The sequence below is a fragment of the Panthera onca genome, chromosome A1, assembly GCF_046562875.1.
Source record: "Panthera onca isolate mPanOnc1 chromosome A1, mPanOnc1 haplotype 2, whole genome shotgun sequence".
Taxonomy (NCBI): domain Eukaryota; kingdom Metazoa; phylum Chordata; class Mammalia; order Carnivora; family Felidae; genus Panthera; species Panthera onca.
Genome location: NC_138339.1, coordinates 93,600,803 through 93,621,273, shown reverse-complemented (window position 1 = coordinate 93,621,273; position 20,471 = coordinate 93,600,803). Strand labels below are relative to the sequence as shown.

Below are 20,471 nucleotides of genomic sequence, written 5' to 3'. Positions count from 1 at the left end.
CAGTGAGCTTTGTGACTTTACAAATAGGAGCTGCCATAGGATCATATCTGTGAATGGAGGTGATGGCATCTATTAATTGTAACAGGCCTGGAGCATTTGCCATGGATCAGGCACAGAGCAAGGACTTCACGGGCACAATATTTATTATTCCTTACAATACTATTGTGAAAAAGTCCCTGAGTCACAGACCATTACCATCTGAAATCAAACTTCGTAGAGGTTAGGAAATTTGATAAGACCATACAGCTTGTTTGCTAGTAGAGCTGAGGTCTACCATGTTTTTAATAGTGGCATTTTACCTCCTCTCTCTTGGCGCTATCTCATAGCATCATGATAATCAAATGGGGAGGGGCACCTGGGTGACTCAGTTACCGGCTCATTCAGCTAAATGTCCAACTTCAGCTCAGGTCACGATCTCAGTTTGTGAGTTCGAGCCCCGCTTTTAGCTCTGAGCTGTCAGTGCAGAGCCTGCTTCAGATCCTCTCTCTCTCTCTCTGTCCCTCTCCCTCTCCTCCTCCTCCTACCCTGATTGCATGTGAGTTCTCTTTCTTTCTCTCTCTCTCTCAAAAAAAAAATAACCATTAAAATCAAATGGGGAATTGTATGCATGAGAACTTGTCAGGGGCTACTCAAAGTGGTAGTATTACCTTCCTAACATGCTAATGATAAACTAGAGTAAAATAGTGCCTAGTTTGCTGGTGGAAGGACCTAGGGAAGCTTTGGTTTTCATAATGCACAAAGGAATAATTGGGTGGAACCTGACTTTTCTTCTTGGCCACCAATGTAATAATTCTACTGGGACAAGTTCTGAGTGAATAGCCCCCACCTCCTGGAGTACTGCTCAGGCAAGTGTGCCCACATCCAGGACAGCCGACCCAAGGGCATGAGTGGGAGGCTTCCCAGTACATTAAGCATGCAGGGACCAGATATTGAGTCCGTCCCTCATTCCTGTGAATTGTGGACATTAGTGGGCATTTGCTGTGCTGGCAAGGAAATCTTCTATTCTCAAGAACCAGAAAGGGAGTGATGGAAAGAACAAACCCAAATAAAGACATAACCATGTAGGGTCAAAAGCACAGATTAAAAAAATATGACCTTGTTTTAGTGCCTGGAAACAAAATGTTCAGGGAAAGGCGAATTGTTGGCAGACAGATTTGCTACGGAAGTCTTTTTAAATAGTGAAAGCCCTACAAATAGAGCATAATCTGAGCATCTGTGTGTATTTTGAGTTTAGGCAATTATAGTCTGAAGAATTCAGAGTCTGTTTGAAACGTGGGAGGTTAGGGCGCTTGGAAGAGTAAAAGCAGCTCTTTTTTGAGTGACTTACTAGATTGTATTTCTCCTTCGTGTTCTCAGGTAATGGTGCCGTGGCTGGCAGTTAAGAGCCTCACTGAATGATTGTCAAATTTGCTTTCTTGAAATCAAGTATGTTCTTTACTCTGCAGCAGAGCATGTTAACAGCTTTCACCAAAACCAGGACTGCTGGAGAGAACTCTTGCAGGGTCAGAAGCATAGAGGCCATTGAGCTGCTCCATCAGAAGGGGGGAGCCCTTAGGGTGGGCTCAGTGTGGCCTTGCTTTGAATTTTAGTTCATCAGCTACAGAGCCAGTTTATAGATAACTAAGCTATTCTGATTCCTTGGAAGAAGTAGAGAAATGTCTGTTAGAGTGAGTGACCAATCAAATTCATAAAATACTATTCAAGGAGTACAATTTATTTCTTAGAAGTTTTAAGTAATTTGTTAACTATTAGAATATTATTAGAGAAAGGCCTTTTGGAGACTTGCTTAACTGAGTAAATTACCTTATAAAGTATTTATAAATGAGTGCTTTTAAGGTGCCTGAGCTTATTATGTTAGGAAATAAAGATAATTCTCTTAGTGACTTTATTTACCAGGTTTATTTTATAAATATCCCTTACCCCATAGATAGTATGAAGATAAACTTTAGCTCAATCACTGACATTTCTATTTCTTGATAAGTAGGACCAAATTAATGAGATTATATTTGTGGGGTTTTTTTCAAGTTTGTAATTTTACATTTTATGGCTACCCACTTTTGCTTTTTTGGTTTTATGGCATATGTTGAGGTGTTATAACTTCTAGACATTATAATGTCTATTATATAGATAATATATAATACATAATATATTATCATATTTATATATATTTATATAACATATATTTATAATATATAATATATAAAAGGATGCAGCACCATCCTTTCTGTATTTACATTTTTCACATTTTCTCATTTCAGTTATTTAGCTTTTTCTCATTTTTATTTTTCAACCTTATTGAAATATAATAAAATACACTAAACTACACATGTTTAAAGTACACACTTTGATCAATTTTGATGTGTTTGTAATGCATGAAACCATTACTATAATCAAAACAGCAAACATTTTCATCACCCTGAAAAGTTTCTTCGTGCCCTTTTGTGATCTTTCTCTCCTGCCACTCCCACCCCTCCAGGTAACCACTGATCTGCTCTCTATCATTATAGATGAGTTTGAATTTTCTAGAATTTTATATAAATATACTCATACAGTGTATATTCTTTTTTAGTCTGGCTTCTTTCACTTAGCATAATTATTTTGATATTCTTCTGCTTTGTTGCATGTGTCAAAGTTATGTTCCTTTTTACTGCTGAGTAGTAAGTACTCCATAGTATGGATATACCACTACTTATTTGTCCATCCACCTCTTGATGGAAATTTGGTTTTTGCCCCAGTTTTTAGATAGCTTTCCAAATAAAGTCGTGTTAAACGTTCATGTGTAAGTCTGTATACGAACATATATTTTCATTTCTCTTAAATAAGTATCTAGGAGGGGAATGGTCAGATCATATGGTATACGTATGTTTGGCTTTTTAAGAAACCACCAAATTGTTTTTTGTACCATTTACCTTCCCACCAGCTTTGTGTGAGGAGGTTCTGGTTGCTTTACATCCTCACCAACACTTGGAATGGTCAATGTAAGACTGTAAAGAAAATATTTTTATTGTTTCTGCATGGTTAGCAATTTCTGGACAAATTTTACTGGGACTTGGGTTAAAAAATAAGCCTTGGAGTTAGTTAGTAATTTAGTTAGATTCATCTCCTTAGAAGAAAGTGTTTACCTGTCAGGAGTACTGAACCTCAGGACCATGGACATATTGCAGGGTTTGGAAACGCAGAGAGACTTCTTGTCTTCCTCTTAGAAATAATTATTTACATTCATGGGTATTAGACATGCAGCCGTTTGTCTCCTTTAAGATGAGCTATTTCTCCCATTCAAAGGCTAATAAAACTCATCTGCTTACATTGTGAGGTAGGTAACTAGTACCCTTCTCTTTTCATGTTTCCAGGACAGTTTTTGACACTATGGAAGCAAATGTTTTCTTCCTCTCTCAGGAGGTGAAGGGGTACCACAGTCTCCCTCTTATATAAACTCCCAGATTCATAATTTTGGTGTTCCTCATCTGTATTAAAAATCTCAGTATGTACAGGATGATATCTGGCTCTCATCATGTTTCTAAGGCAGAAGAATTCAGTTAAAAGGGGAATCAGGGCACCTGGGTGGCTCAGTGTCTGACTTTGGCTCAGGTCATGATCTCACAGCTCTAGAGTTCAAGCCCCGCATCAGGCTCTGTGCTGATAGCTCAGAGCCTGGAGACTGTTTCTGATTCTGTGTCTCCCTCTCTCTGCTCCTCCCCTCTCAAAAATAAGTAAATATTTTTTAAAAACTCTTTAAGAAAAAAGGGGAACCAATATGGTTATTGCTATGAGTTAGTAATAATCTGTCTCTGCTCCCAGAAATCTCCTGTTAACTTTTACAAAAGTGTGAATAAATATGGATTTTAAAAGCTTAAGAGTAGGTTCTTAAAAAAAAATTCAGCCATTTCAATTACTGTATCATGGTGCTTTTATCTTATTGTGGTCTTATTTTATATTTTGCTGATAGCTAATGATGTGCTGAGCATCTTTTCATGTGCTTATTAGCTATTTGTGTATTTTCCTTTGTGAAGTGCCTGTCTTTTCCCCATTTTTAAGTTAGGTTGGTTGCCTTCTTATTATTGAATTGTTAGTGTTATTTATTATATTCTGGATACTAGTTCTTTGTGTATATGTATTGTGAATATTTCCTCTTGTTCTGTGGCTTGCCTTTTTTTGTTTCTTAACACTGTTAAGAGTATTTCTGAAGAGTAAAATTTTGAATTTAATAAAGTACATTTATCAATTTTTCTTTATATTTCATACTTCTATTTTTTTTTCAAGAAACCATTGGCTACCCCAAGATTCCAAAACTGCTATATGTTTATTCTATAAGTTTTATAGCTTTAGTTGTTCCATTTTGAGGTAAGTTTGTAGTAGAGTGTTATGTAAAGGTTATTTGTATTTTGATGGATTATGTTCTTTCTGTTTTCTTAGTTTATCTATGAAGTTTGGTGATGCTGAAAGTCCCAAAGGTCTTGATATAAGGTAAGTATGGATACTACTTTAAAAGGTCATAAATTCAGCACTCCAGTTTAGTTCCATATAATTTACTCATTCAACATGTAGTAAGTATCAAGGACTTCCTATGTGCCAAGCACTGTGACACGTGAAATGCCACACTTAACTAACTGTACAAAGTCAGTGATTTTATGGTAGGATCCTATCATAATGCTTTCTTCAGTTTCTACCAAAGCATCTGTGTAGTTTTTCCCTCCTCAGTTAAGACCTAGAAATCACATGAACCTGAGAATGTAATAGTCTTTTTCTTCTGAGCAAAGACTAAAATATATGTAAAGCTCCGAAGCTGTGACTCTGGTTTGAAGTTATTTTCTATATAATACCTTACAGTGAATCACACGTCATCTAATAATAGCAAAAAGGTCTCTGTTAGCTGAATTTCCCAGCAGACAACACAGGCCTACATTTTGCTCTGCTTATGTATGGAAGAATATATCTGCCAAGCAGTTAGGAACTGCTCCAGGAGTGGGGCACAATTTGAAGGCATTATATACTTTTTCTTATAATAATGAAATGTTTCCATTTCTATAGGACCAACCTTTTCATGGAGACAAATAGCCGTGTCTTTAACATTACTTGAAACACCAGCAGGATGTGGTAGGGTAGTCTTTCCTAAGCTGTGTTCCATGGAACACTTCTGCTCTGTAAAAATATTTACAAGATTCCTAGGAAAGGGGTTCTGTGGCCAGATGTGTTTGAGAAAGACTGCACTCCATGTCCTCCTCTTGGAGATTGACACTATAAATTTGTATTAAACTTAAATTTATTAAATTTAATGTATAAAATTAAAGTTACTATGAAGACATGCTCTTAAGGAAGATTCCTGCACTTGGTAACTTTGATTAACCTCATGTTTCCTGTGTTTATCTCGGAAAGCTCTTTCCTCAGAATATTTGTCTACATGTCATGGAACACTAGTGTTTCACTGATCATAATTTAAAAAATACATATCATCATATTTCAGAGAAACTTTATGAGGAAAATAGAATCCCACAAGGTGAGTAAACATATATACAAACCCAAATACACATATCTGTTTCATATAGGAATGAGGAATAGTTTTTATTCGAATAGCACCTTTTTTCCCCAAGAGGAAATTAGCTTTACGATTCTTATTTTTTCTGATGATAAGGGTATGTGGCAGACACTGTCAGTACCCTAGCTGTGTCACTTTGGGCATTTCCATTTGAGAGTACTGTAGTCCACCAGCTCAACTTTGAATTGTCAGCCCTTCCTTACCTAAAAGCTTTCTTTAGTCAGAGAGGTCCACTGCCTCTTATCCCTACCTCAGCAGCTCTCAGTCAGTGACCGAAAGAAGTGTATAAACACCCCAGCTCCCTCACCCTCAGATCAGATAACAGGCATGTGAACTACCCTGTCTCCCAGGGTACCCCATGGGCATCAAACCCCACCTGCCCATTGTGGAAACTTGCTTAACAATGTGTCCTTTTGGGGTGCCTTCTACTCTGTCATTTCTCTTTTTCCCGTTTGACATATTTTGAGTGACTAAATTGCCAAATAAGTTTGGGACCACCTCCCCAAATACTTCTATTCACATCATTGTCTCAGGGTCTGCTTCTGTAGGGGCCCAATGCATGTCCAGAAAACAGAAAAATCAGAAAATGTTAATCTATGAAAAGAACGTGAAAATTATTCATAATTTAACCTCCATTTGTAATCATTAATATTTTGATCTCTGTCCTTCCAGAATTTTTTCTATGTAGTCATACATTTTTTTAATGAAGAAATGATCATGACATATTATAACTTTTTTATTGCTAGAGAGTATTTCATTCCAAAATGGTTAAGAGTAAGGGCTCTGGTCTCAAATTGGATTCAAAGCTCTGCTCCCATACCTAATCTCTGAGTAAATTTGCACAGGTTCTTTCCTTAACTCCACTGTGCCTTGATTCATCACCTATGACATGAGGGTAATAATATTGTGTATCTCATGTTAAATAATAGAAGGGTGCTTGACACAGTAAAAGCTTTTATTATTAGTTTTGACCCTTATTTATTTAACTAATTCTGTGTTATTGTCCATTTAGTTTTCCTCAACCTTTTGCAAAGTAAAATCAAGTTTTGATTACAAAAGAAAATAAAACAAGTTTCTTTGTGTTTTTCTTTTTGAAGGAGTTTGTACCATTCACTTTTATTCCTACCCATCAGGAAACTCTTCTCTAGAACTAGAAGTAAACTCTCACTGAGCCAGTTCTGCTACCTGACAAAAGAGGGTGCAATTGCTCTGTTAATAGATGATTTCCTGTGTAGCAAAAATCAAGTGCTTTAGGAGTGATACTGTTGTAATCTTTTTCAGATTCACCCTTACCAATTACAAAAAGTCGTACATCCAGAGCTGGTTTAGTTTGCACAGAGTTGAGATTATTTTCAATAATTCGATCCAAGCAACTTTTAATGCCACTGGCATATATGCTCTATCGAGTTATTCCTACCACTGCCAGCATGTCAGCAGCCTGCAGCGTTATGATGCCCTCTTGTTGCCCAGCTACGTGGATGATACTTCAAGCCTGTGGGAGGTCACTTTTGTTGATTTCCAGGTAATAAACTAAAACAGGTGCTCAGTGCACCTGTATATTTGGTGCCAAAAAACCTCAGTGTTTGAAAACACCTGTAATATACATGTTTAGGGAAAAGAGAGGAATGGATACCTTTAAAATAATGTTGGTATTTTTTTTCTTTATCTTCTAAGTTTTGAAATGGAATCGGATAGAATGTTTCCTCTCCCTGTGCACTACCCACCGCGTATGCCTCCTCCCCACTTGCCTTTACATTCACATTTATGCAGTCACTAATAACTACCAATGAGGAACGCCAGCAGTTGAAAGTGGAGTGAAGCTGTGGTGTGAAGTCCCGTGACTGACACTTCCTGGAGGGAGAGGCCCTTCTGGGGAGAGGAGCTGCTGGACAATGATTTTATTTCCTTCTGGGGGTGGAACAGTGATCCTATCCAGACAGATAAGAAGTACATTTGTAGCCTGAGTGACAGCTTTGGCAGTTAGCATAGGAATGGAACTGTCAGCCAGGGAGTCACAACTATCCCAGAAGATCCTCTTGAAAGTACTTGGGGAAAGGCATGGGGAAAGGCTTAGAGACATCTGTCAACTTCCTCTGTCCTGTTTACCTGTTTAAAAAAACTTCCCTTGTTCTTCCAACTCACTGAAATAGGCAGGGTTTTGCTTGCCCTCTTGTGTACACTTTCCAATCTTTTCCAAAAGTAAATAGATTTACTTCCTCTCCTCCCAGCTTGGAGACGGGTGGTGTTGAGAGGCAGTTTGGGATAGGGAAGGACCTTGCATTTTAACGTTTGAAAGAAAGTCTTGGTTTCAAATTGCTTGTCACCTACCTGGGTCAGCTACTTCACCCTCTTAATTTCTGACCTCTCTTTTACGGATGTAAAGAAATCATGGCCTAAGATATGTGACAACACCCAGGACTGTGTCAGGCCTGGATTAACAGTAACTACTACTCTTGAGTCCTCTGTGTCTGCCAGCACTGTTGTGGTTATTTTACATACTTTGTTTTCACACCTCATCATAATGTCACAAGATTGTTGTCATTATCCCTGTTTTACAAACGAGATGCCTGAAGCTCTGATGGTTGCATAATTTCTCAAAGTGGTATAACTGGTAAGCGTTAGAGGCAGAGTTTGAATTCTGGACTATTTGACTTCAAGGGCACATTATAGCATACATAATGCAGATGTATTTATCAATGTTTATAAAGTATATATTATATAGATTTCTCTCACTTGCCCTTTAGAAAGAGAAGCAGGCACAAAGGGCAGGAAGTAATAATGAACACATGGAATAATTCACACATTATGCTGCCTGATTGGAACAGAGGAATTGCCTGATTTATACCTCTACCTTGTTTCAGAAGTGACTTTTAAGGTGACTTGGAGAAACACTGTACGGAAATTAACTTTGAAAAATGTACAAACCACTTCATACCTATTAGGATGCTTATTATTTAAAAACAAACAAACAAACAAGCAAACAAAAACAAGCAAACCCCAAACAGAAAATAACACATGTTGGCAAGGATATGGAGAAATTAGAAACTTGTACATTGCTAGTAAGAATTGAAAATGGTGTAGCCTCTCTGGAAAATGGTATGGTATTCCCTCAGAAAATAAACAGAATTACCGTGTAACTCAGCAATTCTACTTCTGGGTATTTACTAAAAGAATTGGAAGCGGGAGCTTGAACAGGTATTTGTGTATTCACAGTAGCATCATTGACAAAAGCCAAAAGATGGGTGGAAACAACCCAAATGTCCATCAATGGATGAATGAAAAACAAAGCCTAGTGTATATGTGCGATGGAATATTAACCTTACAAAGGGAGGAAATTCAGATACGGGCAACAGCATGAATGAACCTTGACATTACGCTATGTGAAATAAAGCAGACACAAAAGGACAAATATTTGTATGCTTTCACTTCAATGAAGTATCTACAGTAGTCATATTTGGAAACAAAAAAATAAAATGGTGTTTGCAGGGGCCTGAGGGAAGAGGGGAATGGGGAATTAGTGTTTAATGGCTGAGTTTTGCAAGATGAAAAAGTGTTCTGGAGATGGGTGGTGGTGATAGTTGCACAATAATCTGAATGGACTTAATACCACTGAACTGTACACCTAAAAATGGTTAAGATGGTAGATTTTATGTTTTTTATATTTTACAAACAAAAAAGGGGTTAAAGACATGGGGCTTAAGAAAAAGGAAGAAAAGATTAGTTACAGCCACCAGTGAGGCCATTACGCAAATCCGCGAGGCCGTCTGTCTGACCTGGCTAGAAGCAGCACAGTGACTTGGCTCTAAAGCTTTGGAGCATCTAGTATATGAAAGAATCGCTCAGTTACATGTTCTTGAGGTCTGTAAGACTACTGAAAATGTGCTTGCGAGGAGCACTTTCATCCCTGGTCTGGGGCCGCATGTGCCAGTGTCTTCAGCAGCCTGTGGTGAACACAGCAGTGGATGTCAGAGGTGGGCCTTTCTAGGCCATCCTGAATGTAAGCAGATGGCGGAATGCGAGCTCAGTGTAGGCGAGAGGTGGCGGTGTCCATAGTGGTTAAAGTACATACACAAAAGGCTGCATTCCACAGACATGGCTTTGCCCGTCTGACTTATTCTAAGAAGTACAGAGTGATGTCACGTGCATGGCAAACTGAAGGACTGCTAAAGTGTAGCTGACATCACAAGGAGTGTATTTATTCAACACGGGCTAATTTTTGCTTCTTTGGAATGCAGGCTCAGTGTTGCCATCTTTTGTCATTTTGTCAAGAGCTTGACTCTTCAGGCACTAGCCCTTTGAGGACCCTTTGCCTCTTTCTTTTCTTTCCTTTTTTTTTAAGTTAATTAATTAATTTATTTATTTTTGAGAGAGAGAGAAGAGAGAGGGAACACACACCTGGGGTGAGAGAGAGACAGAGGATCCAGAGTGGGCTCCATGCTGACAGCAGACAGCCAGATATGGGGCTTAAACCCATAAACTGTGAGGCCATGACCTGAGCCAAAGTCAGACCCTAAACCTACTGAGCCACCCAGGTGCCCCTCACTTTGCCTCGTCATAGAAAGGCGGGCCAGGGATCCCAGAAACCAGGCCAAAAATCTCCTTCAGGAGCTGTTTTAGATTCAGTCCAGTGCACAGATAACTGGGCAAGCAAGGCCTCTAAAGTCTACGGCTACAGTCATTTCAGCATGAAAATATGCAAGAGCACCTACTTAAGTCATAAAAATGAGTTGTCACTTAAAGCCTTCATGGATAATTCAGTTTTTTGATGTATCCCTTTAAAACCAACTAGGTGACCGAGGTGATGCTATGTAGGATTCTTTTTCAAAAGCCAGCTAAGTGTGGGAGCTGCCTTCCACGAAAGATCAGTCTTATTTAGAGTAGTCTGTGGCCCAGTTTGTTTCACTGCGACAGTATTTAGATACAGAGCCAGTTGTCGATTTGAACCTCTTGTAGTTCCAACTATTTGAGCCACTTCATCTGCACATATGAGAAAGCTCTTCTTTCCATGCTCTGGGCAGGATGTAAAACAAGGGCTGGTATACAGCGCTTCCAAAAACAATACCAAGTCTGTATGGTACAACTGATAAAGAGGGGGAGGTAGCGTCTGGAGGAAGAAGAGACAGAACATACCAGGAGCTGTGGAATTGTAAACTGAGAAGTGACTCTGAAGTCAAACTTCCTGGGTTCGAATTATAACTTCATTGCACTTAAAAGAATCAATACATAAATAAAATAAATAAAAAATAACTTCACTCCACTTAATGCCGAGTGACTCTGGGCAAGTTACTTAACTTTTCTGTGCCTTAGTTTCTTCATCCATGAAACAGTAACTTATTCATAGGCTTTTGTGGTTTTTAAATGAGTTAGGGCAATATCTAATACATAAAAAATCTTCAGTAACTGTTAGCCTTTACTATTAGCTATATTTTGCCTCATTGGGAATCACAATATCTACTCTTAAGAGATTCTTCCTGTCCACATCCTGTCAACAGAATCAAAGGCAGAGGAACTGAGACGTATTATTCTTTGTGAAATTATAACTAATGTTTATAAAATTTTGAGTGCACTTTAAATTTTAGTGACACCACTAAGTTATGTTTTTAGATGAACTAGAGTATTTATGAGGATCAGATGACAAGAGGTTTTATTTCAGAGCCTTGAACTTCTTGAGCCTCTTAATTATGGTAAACATACATCGCAGAGTATCTGGATCAGTTTTGATTAAAAATTGTTTCACTGTGCCCATAAGCACACTCACATTTGTTGGATCATGTGCTCAAAGCATTCAGTGAAGTATGGCTCCAGTGCCTTAAATTTGATTAATTAGGAGCCCAGAAGCCTCAGCCCAACTGACAAGTAGATCTTAGGAGAGAAAGAGTATGTCACTTCAGCTTTTTCTCCTTGACAGATCCAAGGCTTTACCATCAAGGGGAAGCAGTTTGCCAAGGCCCGAGATTGTGCCTCTTCCTTCTCACCAGCAATTCTGATTGGCCTGGCCATGTCCCTGATCCTGCTGCTGGTGCTAGCCTACGCTCTGCACATGCTCATCTACCTGCGATATCTGGAGCGGCACTATGATTTTATCACCTCTCCGGCCCACTTCCCCCACTTGAAACCTCGAGATGCCGCAGAAGAGAAGGAGCTGCTGAGGAGCCAGGGAGTCGAGTGCTATGAACTGAGAAGCCAGCAGATCTGCAAAATTTATGTGTAACAGCACAGACCCCTCTTCCTCACGAAGTCCACAATGGGCAATGAAAGGAGTGATTTCTGTTGTGTCCTCTTTGACTTATGATATAAAATTTTTACCTTATGGCTTGATTTTAAAAAAAAGGAAATACATGCAAAAAATACATTTTGGAGCGTCCACTGGCCTACTACTTGAGGCAATGAAAAAGTTATCCCAGGAACCCCACAGAAATAAATATGATTGTTGCCCCAAACGTACTTTGAAAGCAAAGGGGTATTTCAAATTAAGACAAAAAAAATTGCCAAAACCCAAACAACAACAACAACAACAACAACAACAACAGCAACAGCAACAAAACCCAAAACCAATGATGCCATTTAGAGCAGGGAAAACAAATTTGGTCCTCCTTGTCTGTGCCAGTTTGGATGTGCTAAGTACAGAAATAATAAAAACAAAGGTTATCTGGAAGTTCTGAATTTTAAGTATTTTGTAACAGTTTGTATTTTTAATTTTTTTACTGTTTATTTATTTTTGAGACAGAATGCGAGTGGGTTAGGGACAGAGAGAGAGGGAGACACAGAATCCGAAGCAGGCGCCAGGCTCCCAGCTGTCAGCACAGAGTCCCACCGGAGCTCAAACCCACGAGCTGTGAGATCATGACCTGAGCCGAAGTCGGATGTCTGAAGTCACCCAGGTGCCCCATCACAGTTTGTATTTTTAGAAATTATATCGCAATTTTGTTTTAAAAATTAGTCTCTTTTACAGAGACGTTTAGGGAAGAGTATTGTCAATATGGTAGAACGCTTTATTCAAAGGCTGTCTTGTCATTTTACTTTGCTGTTCAGAGGCAGTCCGGTTCAATTTGTGAAGGAGGGGTAATAGTCTTGGAGTTTCTTACGTTTTCCTTCTGGCTGTGGTGGCCAGGCTTGTCTCGTTTGTCTGGTGCAGACCTGCATTAACCCTCCTAGGTACCACCTGAAATAAACAACTGAGCTAAGAACAGGGTGCTTGCTATGCAAACAGCTTCAAGGCAAACCCCATAAACTCCCTTCCAATGAAATAGTGTTCCTCCAACTCTTCTTTAATAGAAATTCTGCAGTTACCACTACTCTTCTTACAACCACCTTTTTCCGTATGGATTTCTCTATAGTCTTTTCCAGTTCTTGATAGATACTAAAGATCGACTTGCTCTGGATTTTCACCAAAGCTTCTCTAACATGCCTTGTATATTAAAGAGATATCATGTGTAAAGAGTAAATTGCATTTCCCTAAATAGGGTTCCATACGTGATCTGCGCAAAACTTAGAAAGCTGATGGGAAATATGTGGGATAGAGGTCATGCACAGAGAAATTGAATCTTTTGGGCAGCTGTGGTAATGAGTTTACAGTCAATTCTGTGGTCTATAACTAAGAATCTTGATTTATGTACTTATTTATACCAAAGTTGATCATAGGGAACACACCCTCAAGAACATAGGAATCTAGGATTGATTATTTTATCTGTTTAGTCTAAAACCATTGGGGACTCTGTTAGCATTAGAGAGTGGGAAAAGGAAAGATCATGTCATTCTGTAATGAAATTTTCATTGTGGTCGCTTTGAGTGTCCATTGGTAGTAGAAATGATTGCTGTGGTAGGCCAAAAGTACTTGAAGGGTAAACATAACTTATGGTTCAACTGAGACACTTTTAAAAGTGAAAATGTCATTGGCAATTCCAGTGTAACAGATATAAGCAGGATGGTGCTAGAGAAACTGGGATAAATAGTCACCCTAGATATAATAATACCATACAGGGCGATACCCTGTAAGGTAAGGTGGCTCTTTCTTTTATTTTTTTTTCTTTTTAAAATTTTTTTAATGTTTATTTAATTTTTAGAGAGAGAGAGAGAGAGAGAGAGCGTGAGCAGGGGAAGGGCAGAGAAAGGAGACACAGAATCGGAAGCAGGCTCCAGGCTCTGAACCGTCAGCACAGAGTCCCATGTGGGGCTTGAACTCACAAACTGCAAGATCATGACCTGAGTTGAAGTCAGATGCTTAACCTACTGAGTCACCCAGGCACCCAAGCTGTCTCTTTCTAACTGTACTGGAGGGCTTACAGAAAGAAAATAATAGCTTAAGATTTAAAATTCACGGCTCAGGGCACTTGGGTGGCTCAGTTGATTCAGTGTCTGTCTTTTGATCTCTCCTCAGGTCTTGATCTTAGGGTTGTGAGTGCAAGCCCTGTGTTGGGCTCCATGCTGTGTGTGGAGCCTACTAATAAACAAACAAACAAAACATTCACAGCTCAAGGCATAGTTAAAAAAAAAAAAGCCAGAGAGTTTCTGTGACTGATCTACAAGGATCTCTTACCTCTTACCAAAGAACTGACATATTGCAGATCAGACACACAGGTCTGATTCTGCACATTGGTAAACTGCCTTGTGGGTGGAATTCACAGCCACCTTGCTGGGTCTCTTAATGAATATGAGCACATCGATTACAAAATAGAAGAAAATTGGAATAAGAATGCTAACTTTGGGAGAACTTAAACATCTTTAAGGATATTGAATTCCAAATTCCACTAAGTTTTTCTTGCTAGCAGAAACAATCATGTGAAATGAAGCTATTCTGACCTCACCAAAGGTAGTTACCTTGCCAGGGGATGTCAGTTTTCCTCAGTGTCTGTAGGCAATAGGAGTCACACTCTAGCATATCCCAGGGAACCAATCGCAAAGTCAAATATGGGAGAATAAAAATCACAAGGTTTTTCTAATTTATTCAACGAAAGAGTTGGAGGAATACATGAGGGGAATGGATTCTGCAGGTGCTAGCTCAGAGAGGGAAGTGTATAATTTTAGTTTGGGCTGAACTTTTTAAATAGGTTCTCTTACCGAATTTTGGGTTAAATATTCTGGTTTGAGCAGCTGGGAGTATTTCTGACATTTCACTCATCTGGTTGATTAAAATCTGGACTCAACAGTGACATGCACTACGTGAAATAGACCAGAAATTCATCAGTATAATATAGAGGAAGAAAATAAATTTAGCAATTTAGAGAATTGGGATGTGGGAATGGATTTATCATGCATGTCCTTCTCTCCATCCCCAAAACTATTTTCTGTGAAGGCCCAGAGGACACTTCTGTTGTCATAGCAGTGAACTGAAAAATACATTGGGAACATAGCACTAGCATTTTTGAAAAGTGCTCTAGTGGCTGTCCTCTGCAGGCTGTGGATGAAGGTAAGAGATACTTACTATTTGTGATTCCTTAGTCTCAGTGGGGATGCTAAGATCCTGGAGTGGCAGAGGTCAGATAGCAACACAGCAACCTTAAGGGACTGTAGGGCAGGAATGTTACTCAGGTTAGATCATGTTTGTTAATAGTAAAGTGATCTATGATACCTGTAGCAGGGCAGCCCATACAGTACTCATTCAACTGTATAATCATAATAAAATCAATCCTCATATAAAAATGCCTTATTTCACCCATCATGGTGGATTCCCAAAGTTGAGTCTGGTAATGACTCAATTAGACAGCTCTTAACTGAAAAGACCTCCTTAAAAAGGGTTTTTGGTTTCATATCTAATGTTGAGCATTATCATGAATAATTTTATGCTTGTCCATTAGGTGCCTTTTTTTTTGTATCACTTCAGGTAAAGAACTTATGCTATTTCCATAGATATTTTTATTATTAACCCATCAGGTATGTGATTATTGCCATGTAATTGTTAGTGCTGCAGGAGTAAGCCTAAGAGATGTTGGTTTTTCTGGGAAGTCTGGAACAATATGGCAATGTTTGACCTGAGTAGGAGTTGACTGGGAAGGTAATGTGGGAAGGACAGATGTGGCAGAAGGAAACATATATGCAAAGACTGGACTTTATCATGTGTGGAGAACTATGACTAAATTTCTGTGGGCAGGCACATAGAATGTATTTAAAGGAGTGAAAGAGAGATGGAGCTGGAAATGAAGAGGGGGAACAGGTCATTGTGCTCAACTAAAGCCTTATAATCTTGAGGCGATGGAGAGGCCCTTGAGGGGATTTCGGAAGATATGAAGCAAGAGGGTTGTGTGGCATATAAATGTGGGTAGAATAGAGACACATACACCATTTAGGAGATAATTGGAATCATTCAGATGAAAAATAATAGAACCTAAACTAAGACAATGGGGTGAGAGGAAAGAACAAGAAGAGGTATTTAGGAAGTTAGTTCAATAAATCTTGGGAACCAATTGGAAAGTCATAAATGATGTTAGGTATGTTATTTGGGTGCTGAGTGTATGGTAATACCAATTTCTGCAATCAGGGAGAAAGAGCAGAGGGTAGGAGCTTGAGATGGGAGATGCTTGTAGGCAAGGTCCTACAATAGAGGTCCAAGCAGGCAGTTTGGTATATGAATCTGGGGCAAAATAAAGAGGTCTGGACTAGAAATTTGGAAATGTAGCAGTTGCTTTCAGTGTCCTACCCATATTCCTGTATTGCATCCTGACCCATCTCCATTGTTAGTTACCACCCTCTGAGGCTACTCTCCCTGTGTTCATGGCAGGCTGGAAGTGCTGAAGAATTAATTTCTCCCTGGGGCAGCCCTTATGGACTGACTCTCAGGAATTGTGAATAAACACCCCAGCTCATTTGTCCCTTGACTAGAATAATTCTAGGGTGTGTTTTACACCATTTCCTAGAGCGCCACAGCGGGACTTAGCTCTTTTGCCCATTGTGATATCGTGCTTGATAATGTTCACTTGATAAACTCCCTTCTCTTCCTTGCCTTACTTCCTTGCTCCCATAGTGATATTTCCTAATGATGTTGGCATTACCTCCAGAATAAGCTACTTGTGTTTAAATCTTTGTCTCAGGATCCGCTTCTCAGAAAATCCAAACTAAGACAAGCAGTAACAGGCAAACAGGGAAAGTTGACTGCATTTGAAAAATAGCTTATTTTTACAGCTTTTAAAAAAAAGCATAGTTATTAGAATGTAATGCCAAGAACCCTTCCAGGGCCATGGAAGAGACCTATATAAATGAGTGTGTGTGTGTGTGTGTGTGTGTGTGTGTGTATTTTTACAGAGATTTGACCTCATACACAATGGTGGACCCTGGCTAACCAGTCTGTGTGAGCTTGTTGTCACCAACTTGGGTGCTAAAACTTGCAGAGCAGACACTTGGAAAGGGAAAATGGATATAAAGTGGTGGAGAGCAGGGACAAGCTAGAATCCATGAAGAGGAGCTAGAACTGTAGGAATGAACTGGAACCTGTGTCCATTTTCACTGCCTCCAACATTGATAAAGTAGTGTCCTTTGTCAAAACAAATGGCCCAGAGCTGAATGAATGGCCCAGGGATTGAAGATGTTGAAGAAAGATCTACGAGAAGCTGGAGCACCTGCCAGCCTGGGTGTTGCCGTGTGCCATCAAGGTGGGCCAGCAGGTAAATGATAATTTGCTTGAGCTACAAACGTACCTTGACTCCACCATTTGAAGGTTAAAAACAATATGGCTGCTGCTTCACTTCAGCCTTCTAAATCATGCAAATAGGTCTTCCTAATGTGGCCCACCTTAACCAGAAACATACAGGGAAATTAATTCTGGGAAACATAGTTTAGCTTAGCTATATTTTCCTTCCAGGCAAAATGAGCAGCCAGGTACCTTGCTAAAAGTCTTGTCCAGAGGGAGCATTTCCTTTTACCCTGTCCATCAAGGCTAACCTGGCATGGGTTATTAGTGTTATAGCCTCCCACTTTCAGGTTTTGCCTGCATATATTAAGTATAACCATCTGTAACCCAAGCTTGAGTTTTTTTCTTCCTTAGCAGCTTCTCAGAGAGGAATGCCCATTAGACCATAGGTATGAGTTGACAGAGAGAGACAACAGTTAGTAAGAGTGGGGGCATGGGCATCTAGGCTACTTCCTCATGCAGCTGACTTGTGCCTCAAAGACTTGGTTGAGCCTGCCTTCCATATACAACTTTCATTTGATGATGGATTGCTGCTGTTGTGAATGTCTAGCTGTGTGGGCTTGGTGAGTCAGATGACATTTATTTCATGATAGGCACCTCAGGCCACTTAGTAACTTGGCCCATGGTCAGATGTTCAATCTGTACTAAGGTCAAGTAGAAAGTAAAAAAGCCAAAAGCTGTTTCTGAAAAGGAGAGTAGTTATCTTCATAGGATGGCATGGCTCTGCTGCAAAATTCTAAGGGTCCTCATTGTGATTCACTAATAGGGGCCTGTCACAGGCTCCATACAACATGCCTCTCCACCACTGACACTTTGAGCAGATTCTTTATGCACAACATCACAAAACTGCCACTTTTGCTCCTTGTTACTGTTAATTATATTTAGTTCTAGGGGAAGAGTACATAATCCCTAAACACTCGGTGTGTGTATGTTTGATGTAGACCCTGTGGTAAGAAGAATAATGCCTCTCCCTCATGGCTGTCCAAATTCTAACTCCTAGAACCTGTGAGTATGTTAGCTTTCATGGCAAAAGGGGCTTTGCAGATGTAATTAAGGGATTTAAGATGGGGGATTATCCCAGGTGGACCCAATGTAACCATAAAAGTTCTTTTAAGAGGAAAAGGGAGACAGGAAAGAGAGGGGAAGAGATGGATGTGACAACAGAAGTAGAAGTTAGAGTGATACAAGAAAGGCACTATAAACCAAGAATGTAGATGGACTCTAGAAGTAGGAAAATGCAAAGGAACAAATTCTCCCCTAGAGCCTCCAGAAGAAATGCCTTTGATTCTAGCACTTCTGACCTCCAGAACCATCAGATAATAACTTTGTATTGCTTATAGCCACTGAGTTTGTGGCACTATGTCACAGTGTCAGTAGGAAACTCTGATGTGAAACTGGACCCAAAAGAAAATGAAGTGCCTAAGCAGAGTCCTCTCTCTCTCTCTCTCTCTCTCTTTCTCAATCTCTCTCAATCTCTCTCCGTGAATGCTTCCTTCCCTCCCCAGTCTCCATCATTCTCCGTAAGATTGGCTCTAGGAAAACTAATGAAGGATGGCGAGTGGGTCCTCATTGCAAGTCTTTTCCTTCTACCCCTTCTTCTGTGCCCTGTGTCCTTACATAAGCCCCTGGCTACTTGAGGTCCCTACTAAGTGGTCCCTTTGTCCCATCAACTTCTTTCATCAAGCTTCCTTTTTAATTTTTTTTTATTTCTTAGGATTTGAACTCTAATGGAAAAATGATTGTTAATTAGTGAAGCAGTGACTTACATTTTAAAATATATTTAAAACATATTTATGTTTTTGTAGTGTTTGTCTTTTGCATATTGTCTTAGCCTTATAAAGAATTACTCTAATGGGAGAAATGTCAGTGTTGTGGCAGGCCAATCTTAGGAATTTTGAAGCTATCAAATTACATCAGGTAGATGCTAATCTTTGTGCAGGACATTATCTGACCTTTATTGCTTATCCCTGATGCCCACCAATGTTTCCTGTTGTTGGGTCTGGCAGATTACAAAATCTTCAAAGGTTTGTGTCATTCAAGTACAAACTTGTGTTAGGGATATGATTTAGGATCCACCACCCATTGAAATGTCTAAGTTTTCTTGTGTAGTTTGTTTGACTCTGAAGATATGGAGACATGACAGTGAGACATTTTCAGCTGCTCTATGTCTATATCTCTCAAAGCAGTGTTGCTGGTCTCAAGACTGGATATCCTGGATAAGTAGAGTTTGTGATCATGTCTCTAGAAGGACTGTGAGTTTATGCAGGAATGGGAGAGGTACTTAAAGAAGATGAACTTCCATCTTTATAGCCAAGGGATTTTAAGAGAAATAGCACACAAAAGAGATACTTTTTTTTGTACTTACTCTCTTTTTTATTTCAGTTTTATTGAAATATAATTGACATATAGCATTTTGTGAGTTTAAAGTATACAGTGTGTTGATTTGGTACTCTTTCATACTATGGAATGATTATCACCATAGTGTTAGCTAACACCTCCATCACGTCACATAATTACCATTTGTTTTTTGTGGTGAGAACAAATAGAATAAAAACACTTAGCAACTTTCAAGTATGTAATATAGTATTATTAGCTATAATAAACATGTACATTAGGTCCCCACGCTCTTTGAGTGAAGTCTTCTCTTAGACTATTAAAACCAGCTGTGTCTATTTTTCCAGCTTTTAGCCGCCAGTCTCACAACCTCCCAGTACGCAGGTCAGCCTTGTGAGTCTATGCCCTGATTTTGGTCCTCTGTGTCCTGTGACTCATTATGTGACAGCAGGAAGCCAGTAGGGAAATGGAAAATAGATCTTATCCTTAGGTCTTAGAGCAGAGATGTACTAAGCTGCTGTTCCCCATCTCTTTTGTTAATAGACTCTACCCTGGGCTGGGGAGGCTATCTGTAGTAGATTGTTTGCAAAATTGCCTCTATTATTCCCCTCTTTTCATCTCTATCCCTTGTGATATCTCTTCCCTTAAAAAGTGGAATATGTTTATTTCCCCATCATTTGAATCTGGCCTGGCCTGATGATTTACCTAGGCCAATAGAAAGCAGCAGAAGTGATGCAGGCTGATTCTGAGCCTAAGCACCCACTTGTTCTGCTGGAATCCTGTTCAGTGTCCATGTAAGCAATTATGTGGCAGAGCCTGCTAGAGAATGAGAGACCACCTGGAAGAGAGGTGAGCCATCTGAGCTGAGGCCATGCTAGACTAACCAGCCTCCAGCTGACCCAGCAGCTGACCATAGATGTCTAAGTGAGACTAACTGAGACTTGAAGAAGTGCCAAGCTGAATGAAGTCTGCCTAATTGCCCAC

At 39.5% G+C, this 20,471-nt stretch overlaps 1 protein-coding gene across 2 annotated transcripts in view; it reads left to right on the top strand.

Moving 5' to 3' along the window:
- The window catches only part of LOC132680399 (V-type proton ATPase subunit S1-like protein), a 39,950-nt gene extending 27,762 nt beyond the window's left edge, over window positions 1-12,188 (top strand). For both annotated transcript variants that reach the window (XM_078448380.2, XM_078448379.2), the window contains 3 exons: window positions 4,414-4,464; window positions 6,815-7,055; window positions 11,442-12,188. In XM_078448380.2, coding sequence (XP_078304506.2) covers window positions 4,414-4,464; window positions 6,815-7,055; window positions 11,442-11,744 — 595 coding nt within the window. In that variant the 3' untranslated portion in view covers window positions 11,745-12,188. The remainder of the gene's footprint in view (window positions 1-4,413; window positions 4,465-6,814; window positions 7,056-11,441) is intronic.
- Window positions 12,189-20,471: the final 8,283 nt, after the last annotated feature.